Genomic DNA, 11,330 nt, shown 5'->3' on the forward strand with positions numbered 1-11,330 from the left:
CATCAGTAACCAACACAATGACAAACCAAATAGCAAGAACTTCATGACAAACCAAAGGAGTGTAAACACTGAGAAAGAATGAAATCACATGTTGAAATATTATCTCAGGTGCCTCTTTCTCTATATATAGAGTGACTTTTTCCAAAGTAACAAAAGAAAGCGTCAGGAAAGACCTAGCCTGCAAGCTGAGATGACTACCTTTGCATGCAAGTTGGTATATGTTTCTCTTTTTTTTACCCAAACAGAATTTTTGCAGTACATATTTTTTTTTTTTCATTTCTGCTATTCTAAAATACCTGCTGTATAAATTAAGTACAGAAAGGAAAGTAAATCTGAATCAGATATGGTTAAAATAATAGTATGAGGTTGTACCTGAAAGATATCTAATATCTTGCAAGGAATTATTTTTAGAAACAAAGAAAACTGTATTTACGAGCATATTTATATTTAATGTCTGCTACATAACAGAGGAAGACAAAACAAGGGCATTCAGAGCAGAGCAACAAAAAAAAAAAGCTGCATGATGTAATAGCTGGAGAAAGGCTAGAAGACTGAAAAAGTACTCCACAATAAAGGAGTTATGAATAACAAAGTATCAGAGAGATGTAAACACCAAATGATGGAAAATAATCCTTTCCAGTCAAGGAAGTATAGGAACAGCTCTGTTTCTCCTCAAATTTCTCACTATCCTGCACTTTAGTAGCTGTGGTCGTCTGTTGCACTCTGCACTGCCTCCTTGGTCTCAGAGGAGGCATGTGCGTAACATTGCTCAAGCTGTAAGGGTTCCTGAAGGTAAAAAAGGGCATGTCTGAATAGCTATACTAGCTTTGTTTGCTGTTTTTATTTCCTGTCAGAAAATGAGCTACAATCTCTTCCTCCTGGCTTTTGTCCTGGGCATTGGTGGAGCTTTCCAGTATGGGTTGCAGGTCTCCATTATAAATTCTCCCGCTGAGGTAAGCATGGACAGTTGAAAAAATTGAGCTGCCAGCATGGATTTCAATGTTGTCATGCATTCCTGCCACTATTTGCAATCACTAACTTTTTCACTTCTGCCCTCAACACTAGACTTGATGTGGTTTCTTGGTTCTAAGAGTAGCTGCTATTGCTCTTGTGTTTCATTGGGTTTTAACTTTTGTCTGGTGTGACAGAACTGGGAAAGGGGAGGATGAGTGGTGTCTATAAAGTCAGACATTTTCCCCTTACTGGGTTGGATTGCTCACAGGACATTCTCCTCTTTCCAGCGCTCAGGGAGTCCTTTGAACCACGTCCTTGGCCACACACACTAGTCTAAGTGACTGTGAGGTGAAATAGGACAGGGAAGGAGTTCAGCTCTAGAGCTGAGATCAGCACTGATACCTGCATCTGGAAATTGAAAATTAGGAGAGGTGCTTCTCATCCTGAATAGCGCTGAGGACATTGAGCTCATACTATCACCACGTTGGGAACCCTCATCAAGAACGAGAGTGCCATGGAGGTTATGGACAGTAGGTCAGAAAGACCCCCACAATGGGCCACAATGAGGGACAAATCCTGGTCTCACTGAAGTCAGTTGAAGTCAAACCTAGATTTCACCCAAGGCATCAGACAGGATGCAACAGATGGACAAGACAGACAAGTGGGAATGGAGGGGAAGATTGGATAAGCAAAACAATCAGGGTTTAGCACATAAACAAAAGACCAATGTGCCACCCTCTTAATGGCACTCACTGTTGATATTTAATATTGATGTATTAATTCATTGGCTTATTTATTGCACCTTGTTACTAAAACTTTAACTCCAGGGATGTTAGTGGCAAAATTCCTTTTGATTTCACCAGGGCTACGATTTCAACCAAGGTGTCGATAGAAACGTATCAAAAAGACCAGTAAGTAGGTAAGAGAAGTAAAAAAAAAAAAGGTACAATTATGCAAAAACATGTTGACTGAGTCCATTGCTTTCTGTTTTTCTTTTAAAGTACATCAAAAGTTTCATCCATGAGACCTGGCTGAAGAGATACAGCTCCTCTCCCAGTGAAGAGACGATTACTTTGATGTGGTCCTTTGTTGTGTCCATTTACAGCATCGGTGGGCTTCTGGGGTCCTTGTCTGCTGGATATTTGTCTGTTAGATTTGGAAGGTAGGAATATTGATTACATTAATCTTTCTGTCTACACCCACGACTGCAAAAATAAGCGAGTGCATCTTGGGAGAAACACTATTTGTAAAGTGGCACTGTGGGCAGCCCTTCACAGACAACCGCTCACAAAGCTTGTTGTTCAGTGTAGATCTTGGCTCCACTGGAGGCATCAAAAGCTTCAACTAGCTTATCAGTCTGTGACAAAGTTTTCCTATTCACATTTCCCATTTACTTCACTGCAGCTGATCTCAGAAGCCAGCACAAAGTCTTTAACCATGGTACACTTCTGTCAGGCTGTGAATGACACATGGACAATATTTATAGTTACATTAATTTAAATGAATTCCAGGAAGAAGGCCATGCTGTTCACCAATATCCCTGCTCTGCTGAGCGCAACTCTGATGGGACTTAGCCGGCTGTGTGGATCCTTTGAGATGATCATCGCTGGAAGATTATTTTCCGGAGTGTGTGGAGGTAAATTAGCATTCCTACCTATGGTATTAAATAGTTGGGAGAGCAGTGACTGAGGGTCACAGGGATTTACCAGACTGAGTATATGTATCACAGATTTTTACTAAACCCTGCAGAGGGCCTGATTACTGAATGCATTTTTAATTAAATGAGAAAAATACAAACATAAGAAAATTAATAATGTGTGGCATCTCCATTTCTCATTATCTTTACATCCAGTCCATATAAAAAGTGCTGACAATTTGTGAAAAAGCCCAAACATACAATATTTCAGAGGAGCATGCTCACTCAATAGAAAGCTGACCTCTGTTTCTATTGCTACTTGTTGTGGCTGATACTGCCTTCCATATTACAGACTAGGGAATGGTTTTCAAGCTGGGCAATTCTGATTTCCAGATGCCTCAGAAGGTTACATTCTGCCAGTGTTTTCAATCCCTGAGCAGCTAGATAAAGGTAATACTAATCAGCAAAAAAATTTGAGAGGATAAATATCCATTCATTCATTCACGGAGCAAATGGAATATACAGCATTTGATAACTTGTTGGTTTAAAGTACATAATAAGGCACATAGCATCCTAAGTAGGTATTGAAATATATAATCTGAGATTAAAGGGAGCAATAGTGATCCAGTATATGTGGCCAGCCCGATGAAGAACAGATTTCCCAGGGGAACATAATTGCTTAGTTTAATATTTAGCAAACACGTAAGGCCACAGTACTGGAAACATGCTTCCTGTGAGGCAGACATATACTCAGTGTAGTCAAAACAGTATCTCAGAGCCTAAGGTTATGTGCTTTGCCCATAATGGTCCCCTCCAAAACACCAGACCTATGGGAGTCTGAATTTCCCTGACAGTCATTTGTCACTGCAGGTTTAGCTCTGATTATCCATCTCATGTATGCTGGGGAATGTGCCCCACTGGAGCTCCGCGGCCTGATTGCCATAACAGCTTCTACTGCCACTGCCATCGGAAAGTTTGTAGGATTTGCTCTGGGTCTCAGGTAAGGGGGTCTGAGACCAATTTACTTCTTCTGTTATTAAAATATACACAATGCAAGCCTATGGATAGGCAAATCAGCAACTGTTTTTAGACATGTTTTCAGGGTATCCTAGGCAGTCAGACTGAATTAGTTCAGCCAAAATTCCTGACTTAAGTGAATGGGAAAGAGAAATCATACAAAACATTTAACCCTGAAGAACAGTGTTGCTTCCCAGCAAAGACAGATCAAAATACAGATAATTAAAACCTTTAGCAGATTTCAATGGGTTTGTAAGAAATCCATCTTTTGTAAGAACCAACCTTTAATTTTAATTTTTTTAGAAGCAGCAGAAAATGTCAGGTCTATTCAAACTTTCTTGAAAATACACACCAACCGGCACACCCACCCATCAAACACACACACACAAAACAGAAACCTATGGTGGATTCATTCCCGCCCCAACACAGGCTCCTTCTGCCTGTCCTGTGCCAAAGATGGTCTGTCCCATTTCCAGGCACACGTCATTCTGGCCACAGTGTTCTCAAAGCTGCAGGAAGCTCAGCAGCTATTTGGGACAGTCAGTATCAGGCTGATAACCCAGGAATCCTGTCCTCATTGTAACCCAAGACTCTTTGGGTCAGAAACAGAAGGATCAGCCTCTGTGGATTCTTTCTTCAGCACTTGTGCGGGGACACTGTTCCTCCCTGTGGGTCTTCAGCTGTTGCAGGAGGATGCAGTTAGCCTTGCTGCACTCACCACTGAGCACAGGTGGCAATACTGTGTGATTCGTGTGCTGCAGGTAACAGCACTCTGCCCTACCCTTCTGCCTCCCATCGAGATTTTAATTTTTCTGGGCTGAGAAATGCTGGAGACTTCTGGGTAGGAGCTGCCAGGACACATGCAGCACGGCTGAGGGACCACCCTGTCTCTCTGTGTGCTCACATGGCCAGTGCACATGGTTGCTTAGCTCCTCTTGCTCTGCTGGTTTTGTTTCAGAGAAGTCCTCGGAGTAGATGCTCTCTGGCCGATTCTCATGGCAGTCAATGCACTTCCTGCCCTCATTCAGCTTCTCACCCTCCCCTTCTTCCCAGACTCTCCCCGCTACCTGCTCATTGACAAAAAGGACAAGGAGGGGTGCATCAAAGGTAAGGATATGGACCACAAAGCATTCCTTTTTGCAAAAAGTGGAAAATACAGTGAAGCCCAACATGCGCCTGGAAGAGAGGTACAGTTGGGAAACAGATGCTTGGTCATTAGGCTCTGAAACCACCTTCAGCTGTAATGAAAGACAGCCTCTTCTGCTTGGATATTAAGTGCTCTTGGTACTCGTAGTTCCCTTACACTCTGCCAGTATACTCTGAGGGATGTGATCACACAGAGCTTGTATTTCCATGAATACAGATTCTGCCCTGAACAGGGTGTGGACACAGTACCTTCTGGCTCTCTGTAAGAAAGGGATGCTCTTTACTGTCATGCCATATCTGTAAGTATTCCAGTTCTTCAAGAACCCTAACAGTGACTACTGACATAAACAGAGAAACAGCCATTGCGGGTTCTTAACTATCAAAAGAGAGAATTCTTTGGATGTAGACTTATCTTTTAATGTAGGAGTCATTTTTCCTTGTCTGTGTTTTGGTGTATGTACTAGAACTACACCTTTAGCAGGAGGGTATTTGGGGAAGAATTGGTAAAAATTTAGGCATGAATTACCCTGAAACACTGTAAGCAGCCATTGGCCAAAGGTAGGGTTGTGATCAAGATTTATGGGTAAAAATAGATAACAATGAACTGGACGTGTGTCTAATCTGAACCCAGACCTCTAGGAAGTTCACACAAGCGAAGAGCCTGAAGCTCAAATAAGACTCTGCAAGGCAGGAAGTAATCCTCTGAATTTGTCTGTGGTGGTGAACTTGGACCAGGAGTCATGTTCTCTCTCCCTCTCCTTCCAGCTGTGAAGCAGCTCTGGGGAGACGCTGACCATATGGCTGAAATAGATGACATGATGGCAGAGCAAGAAGCCATCCGTGGAGAGAAGGCTAAGAGTGTTTGTGATCTTTTTCGTGACAAAGCTGTCCGTTGGCAGTTCATCACTCTCTTCCTTGTCTCCTCATGCATGCAGTTAATTGGCGTCAATGTGGTACGTGTCCTACTTTTCTTTCTAGGTTGCTTACAGTTTCTTGGAAGAAAGTAAGCTCTGCAACAAGTAGTAAAATGCTGATTACAATAGTGGCTGAAAGGAGGGGAACAGTTGTTACTGTTTATTGTAATCTTTCCCCATGGAAGTTTGGGACCTGGGATAAGTCGAGAACTGTGTTTTAGCAAGTGACATCTGAAGGCATCTCAATGGATTACCCGATTATGATAAGAGAATGGAAGGGGATAAAATAAAATCTCAAACACAGAGCAAGTAAAGAACAGCATAACCTCCTCTGGGTCTCTGAACTCCAGAATGCACTGCCCAAAATTGTTCAGCCATTTCAGTAGAGACTGAGTTAGATTTGTAATGTACACTGATAGTGTATTTCTGTACTCTTACCTCTTTGGGTTTCTTTCTAAATCCTTTAACTTTGCACTTTCTCACATTATAGACAATTACAACATCCCAGTAATATATGTGAAAGTTACTGATATATACTCTCTAATATATCTTTTCTCTGGAAATATCTCTATCTATGTTTCAGTAGACACTATTGAGTATTGGAATAGTTATTGTAGAGAATAAGCTTACAGTAAAAGCATAAATGTTCAAAAATCCAGGTTAATTTTGCAAATTCAGAAAGACTTCAAGATTCATAAGAGCCCTTTCTACCCCCACTAATGCAGCAGTAACTATACCACGAAGGACCAGTAGAAATTGAGGGTATTAACAGTGGAATTTCTTGTGCATTAGAAGTGCTTACATCTGGAAAAACAGTGACTCTCAAAATCACTGCAAAGGCTTAAAGATGATGTAGAAAGACAATTTAAACCATTTGCTTAGTATGTATTGCCCACATTTCTGTAGGCTCCTCATTCAAAGTACATGAGACACTAAAACCTGTGAAAGATATGTCAGCTAGAATTATAACCTTTACCATAAGACAAAGGCTCTGCTAAAAGCAAGCAAAAATAGAAGAAAAAGGCTGTATTTGTTACTGAGTTCAAGACAGAGCTGCTAGTAAAAGCTGTTCTGCACAAATAAGCCTTGTGAAAACACTGAGGATTAGTTACTGAAATCAAGAAGATTTGCTCTTTTGTTAGGGCCTGATTAGTTATTTTCTGTCAAAAAAGACAGAAGCTAGTGTAAACATGATGACATGGGTACAGCCTCCACACATTTCTATTCTTTCCAGGTTTACTTTTATGCATACAATATCTTTATAAAGGCTGGAATCCCCCCTGATCAAATCCACTATGTCTCCCTGGGAGTTGGGATCACCGAGATCCTCACCACAGTCCTCTGTGTAAGTGGCTCTTCAGCTGAATTTCCTTCTGCTGCAATGCATGGTTCATGTCAATCTTTAGAACTACTGTAAATGGAGCTTCAGGAATCAAACTTCTGCAACAAATCAACTATAGTACTTTGCACTGATCACACAAAATCATCTCCACACATCCTGCAAACATGGGCATTTATATTCAGTTTATGGGAGGACAGGAGGGTCTTTCCTTCAAAGTCAGTGCAGCCTGAGCAAGCCTTGGGAGCCCCATTTCCTCTCTGTACTTAGGGCAGATGACAGTCCCTGTGTCCGCTTGTCAGTAGGACTCGTGGCTGTAGGATTCATGGCAATTAACAGTGCAAGCATTTCCACTTTGCTGTCCTCCCTGGCTATCCTTTGCCTGCAGCGTGCCCCCCTCAGGCATCCTCTGCCCAGGCAATGCTCCATGCAGCCCTGCACCTCCCTACCTTCCACCCAACTCCCTGCAGCTCCTGGTCCTGCTCAGTCCCCCAGATGCCTTTTCTCACCCTCCCAGAGGAGGTCTCTTATCCCAGTCCCCAACTCTTCAGAGATGGTGAAGGCACCTACCAGAGCAGCTCACCAGTGCCTGCCTTTAAGGTCTGTCCTTGGGAGCTGACAGTGTGTCCTCCTGGTTGCAGGGTTTCCTAATTGAGCGTGCAGGGAGGAAGGCACTGCTGTGGAAAAGCTACAGTGTTATGGCTTTGGCTTTAGGGCTCCTCACAGTCACGCTTTCACTACAGGTAAGACCCCACTTATGCATTAGACCTGTGTCCTGTCTTCATGCTTTATTGTATGGCAGATATCATTACTACCTCCCTCCCCCACAAATCACTTTTTAGTAGGAGTATCAGTATTTTTGGGGCTAACCATCATAATAACAGAGGTCTGTTCCCAGCCACGTATATGCAGATCAAGCCAATAGCTTTATACATCCATGATCACTGCCAAGACTATCTCCTTATGAAGTTTCTGGAAGTAGAGGAAACAGATGCATTCTTAACATTAACATACTTAGCAGTGATGAATGTTTCTAATGGAGCTGGATAAATAAAATTTTAATTTCTGATTTTATTTGCTTTTCATTTCCTACCATAGGATTCATTTTCCTGGGTACCATACTGCTCTGTTGCACTTATCTTTATTTTCATCATGAGCTTTGGCATCGGGCCAGGTTGGTATTTTCTACTGGAACAGTTTCATATATTCATTCCTTCCTCACTGCAGCCTTTAGGAGAGGTCCCAGGCATAGCTGTTCCACAGTTAGCATGAACCCCTACTCCTAATTCAGCGCAAGGGTAGATGTTCCCCTCCATACTGTGGTAGGAGGTAAAACTTCGTTTCACAGAATCACAGAATCCCAGGTTGGAAGGGACCTCAGGGATCATCTAGTCCAACCTTTCTAGGCAGAGCACAGTCTAGACAAGACGGCCCAGCACCCTGTCCAGACGGCTCCTGAAGGTGTCCAACGTGGCTGAGTCAACCCCTTCCCTGGGGAGATTATTCCAACGGTGACTGTCCTCACTGTGAAAAATTTCCCTCTCATGTCCAATCGTAATCTCCCCAAGAGCAACTTATGTCCATTCCCCCTTGTCCTCTCCATGGGACTCATATTGCAATTCTGCATGCCTTCCTCCTGAAGAGCCAAGCAGAACCTCAAACACTTCCAGGTCAGTTAAAACCATTAACTTATGTGGCAATACAAAGTGTGAGTTACAGAAGCATCTTGCAAATTTTCTAAACTTCCTTTTTTCTCCAACATTTTTTTCAGCTGCAGTAGTATGCCCCTTGCCCACAGAAATATTTATTCAGTCATACAGACCAGCTGCTTATGTTTTTAATGGTGCTACAAACTGGATCCAACTCTTCATCCTTGGACTTTTGTTCCCTTTTATTGTGGTAAGCAAAGTAGGCTATTTTGCTTCAATTCAGTGGAGGTTAGACCCTTCTCGAACCCAGAGCGTACTTCTCTTTTTCAACACTTCTTGTGAAAGACAGAGCCCAAACTAATTGCAGTTCTGATGACCTCTTTCTTTTTACCCAGATATCTAGTGAAAGCATAGCAAAACCACAAAATGCTTCTAACTCTACACACAGAGTGTGACAGTGGCAAACATGGAAGCGGTGACAAAGGCACCAACACTGTCAGACATCATTTGAATGTCATGATGGGCTCCCTTCTTTTCCCCCTTTCTCCTGTATGTGCATCTCCTTTGGGGCTAATGTGGAAAATGGGCAGTCCCAGAGATCTCACCGAGCACTAGTAAGTAGCAGGAAACTATAGTCTTTGCAGTTTTGGACTGTGCAAGGAGGGACAGAGCTAATACGCTACATACCTTCCCCAGTCTAGCACTGACTGAGAAGCGTGGAGCAGAAAGGAAGAGTAACTGTGGCTCAGCACTTCTCCGAATTGTCAAGCAATGACATTCAATGTCTGCTGAGCATACAACTTTCCTCCTTAAAACAGGAAAGGAGAATTGGTTCATCTTACCACTCGGTGCCATTCCCCAGGTGGCAGCAAGCAGGGTTTACATCAGCTGTATCCCTGACCAAGTTTTTTAGTAAATACAAACCTAGAAACTCCATATCATAAGAGAAAGAAATCTTGATCAATATATATGAACACATTTTGTCTCTTTCTTTTCCTATAGGAAGGTCTTGGTAGTTTCTGTTTCATCATTTTCCTGACGTACTGTCTGTCCATGGCTATCTTTGTCTTCCTGGTGATGCCAGAGACCAAAGGAAAGACCATACTGCAGGTCATGGAGGAGTTCAACTGCCTGAACTACCGTGGAAAGAAGAGACAGACAGCTGTACAGCAGAGTAACTGCTCCGTGAAGATTGTTACTAGACTGTAATAGCAAACTCTCCACTCCATATTTCACTCTTTTACTACTGTAGTGCCCAGAAGCCTCACCAAGCAAGAGAGAATCCGTTGCTCCACAAACAGCACGCATGTGTATTTTAAAAATAATCACCTGTAGTGCAGGGTGCAGGATGAATGGTGGTTCTCTCCAGTTGCTGAAATATGAGCTGAATTAAATCCTCTGCAGAAAAAAATTAAACACAGTGTATAAAGAGATAAGATCTTTGCCAGTCCCTGCAAGTTATTAGCTGTGTAAACTGAAAATACAGGGTCTGCTATTTTTCTTACCAAAACTTGGACTCCACAGGTATTGGAGGAAGTAAGTGTGGAAAGTTCAGATGTATAGCATACTTGTGAAATTGAGAGAAAAAGAAGACAGAGCTTTCACATTGAAATTATTTGCTCCTATTAACAAGTCAGTGCTACTGACCTTTCCCAGAGAAGGACCTTCAGTCCAGATGAAAACAGATGTTTAGCTCTTTAATCTGGTGAAAGAAGAGTACCTTGCCTATTAGTAGCCAGAACTGGTATGCAATGTTTCCCCCTCTTATAATTAGACTTGAGAGCAAGTACATAGTACAGGGGCAACTAGGACTTTCTTGAAGGGTTTATGACCACACTTCTGTGACCTGCAGCATGGTCTTCATCCTTTTTTTTTTTTTTTGGGGGGGGGGGAGGGAGTGTCATTGCTATGTCTGAAGTAAAAAAATGTAAAGGAGATATAAGGTCCTGGTGTAAAGGAGACACAATGCTAGAGAAGCACCCAAGCATAACCTATCATCTCAAGCCAAACCTCTTGCTTGGCAATCGGGTGCGTTGCCTAGATTGTGGAGATTCTTGTGTTGGGACAAACAGGGATATATCAGCACTGAAAGAAATCATGAGCAAAGGAAGCAGAGTTGCAGGAAATAATGAGTGGGCTAATCCACAGTGGGCAGGTTCTCCTTCTTCATTAGCGATAACTATGTATCATGTCTTCAGCCTGGAGTTATTTCATGTCAGAGAGAATGAACACTGGGTTACAATGGGATTGAGTTCCCAAGAGTAACTGATATAGACAAGACAAAAAAAGAGTGGTGCCTCTCCTGGAGAACCCAATCACATTTTCATTACAAAACATTGTAAAAAGGGCTTAACTTTTTGTCTTCATTGCTATATGACATGACACACTCTTGCTCTTTTTCATGCTTTGCATTTTACTGAGAAGGAAATAAAAAAAAGCAGTGACTAGGAAAACACATTCTACCTGATCATGCCTGGATTTGGTTTTCATTGATTGAAGACTCAGGGACAGAGGAGGGCCTGTTTCTGGGAGTGCGTTGCTGGGGTCAAGGAATATTGTGCCTGTCTTGTTCTGGAAATAAGATCTTCACTACTGACTATTGTAGATGCTACACAATAAAATTTGCAAAAGGGCCTACATATTAAGCAGTAGTTTCTTTCACAGCCCTAAGGCTC

General features: G+C 42.3%; 1 protein-coding gene across 8 annotated transcripts; it reads left to right on the forward strand.

The window, feature by feature from the left end:
- The first annotated feature begins 159 nt into the window (after positions 1 to 159).
- On the forward strand, positions 160 to 11,330 carry LOC104047540 (solute carrier family 2, facilitated glucose transporter member 11). Of its 8 annotated transcripts, none has more exons than XM_009507866.2 (12): positions 160 to 210; positions 855 to 953; positions 1,956 to 2,116; positions 2,466 to 2,590; positions 3,461 to 3,590; positions 4,566 to 4,714; positions 5,519 to 5,706; positions 6,902 to 7,012; positions 7,648 to 7,749; positions 8,105 to 8,180; positions 8,778 to 8,905; positions 9,658 to 11,326. In XM_009507866.2, exons 1-12 carry the CDS (start codon positions 205 to 207, stop codon positions 9,862 to 9,864), a joined length of 1,482 nt encoding a protein of 493 aa, XP_009506161.2. In that variant the 5' UTR covers positions 160 to 204; the 3' UTR covers positions 9,865 to 11,326. The 8 variants fall into 8 exon arrangements, with proteins under 8 accessions (XP_009506161.2, XP_064322707.1, XP_064322706.1 ...); XM_064466637.1 differs by having other exon boundaries at positions 168 to 214; positions 6,935 to 7,012; positions 9,658 to 11,330; XM_064466636.1 differs by having other exon boundaries at positions 168 to 214; positions 9,658 to 11,328.

The sequence above is a fragment of the Phalacrocorax carbo genome, chromosome 15 (genome assembly GCF_963921805.1).
Source record: "Phalacrocorax carbo chromosome 15, bPhaCar2.1, whole genome shotgun sequence".
Lineage (NCBI taxonomy): Eukaryota > Metazoa > Chordata > Aves > Suliformes > Phalacrocoracidae > Phalacrocorax > Phalacrocorax carbo.

What these genes read in the sequence shown, in the direction of transcription:
- LOC104047540 (XM_064466636.1), top strand. Translation starts at nt 191, where the DNA reads ATGACTACCTTTGCATGCAAGTTG. An exon ending in ATTTTCCGGAGTGTGTGGAG is followed by an intron (nt 2,591 to 3,460) that starts GTAAATTAGCAT and finishes TTGTCACTGCAG; the next exon opens with GTTTAGCTCTGATTATCCAT. An exon ending in GAGCTTTGGCATCGGGCCAG is followed by an intron (nt 8,181 to 8,777) that starts GTTGGTATTTTC and finishes CATTTTTTTCAG; the next exon opens with CTGCAGTAGTATGCCCCTTG.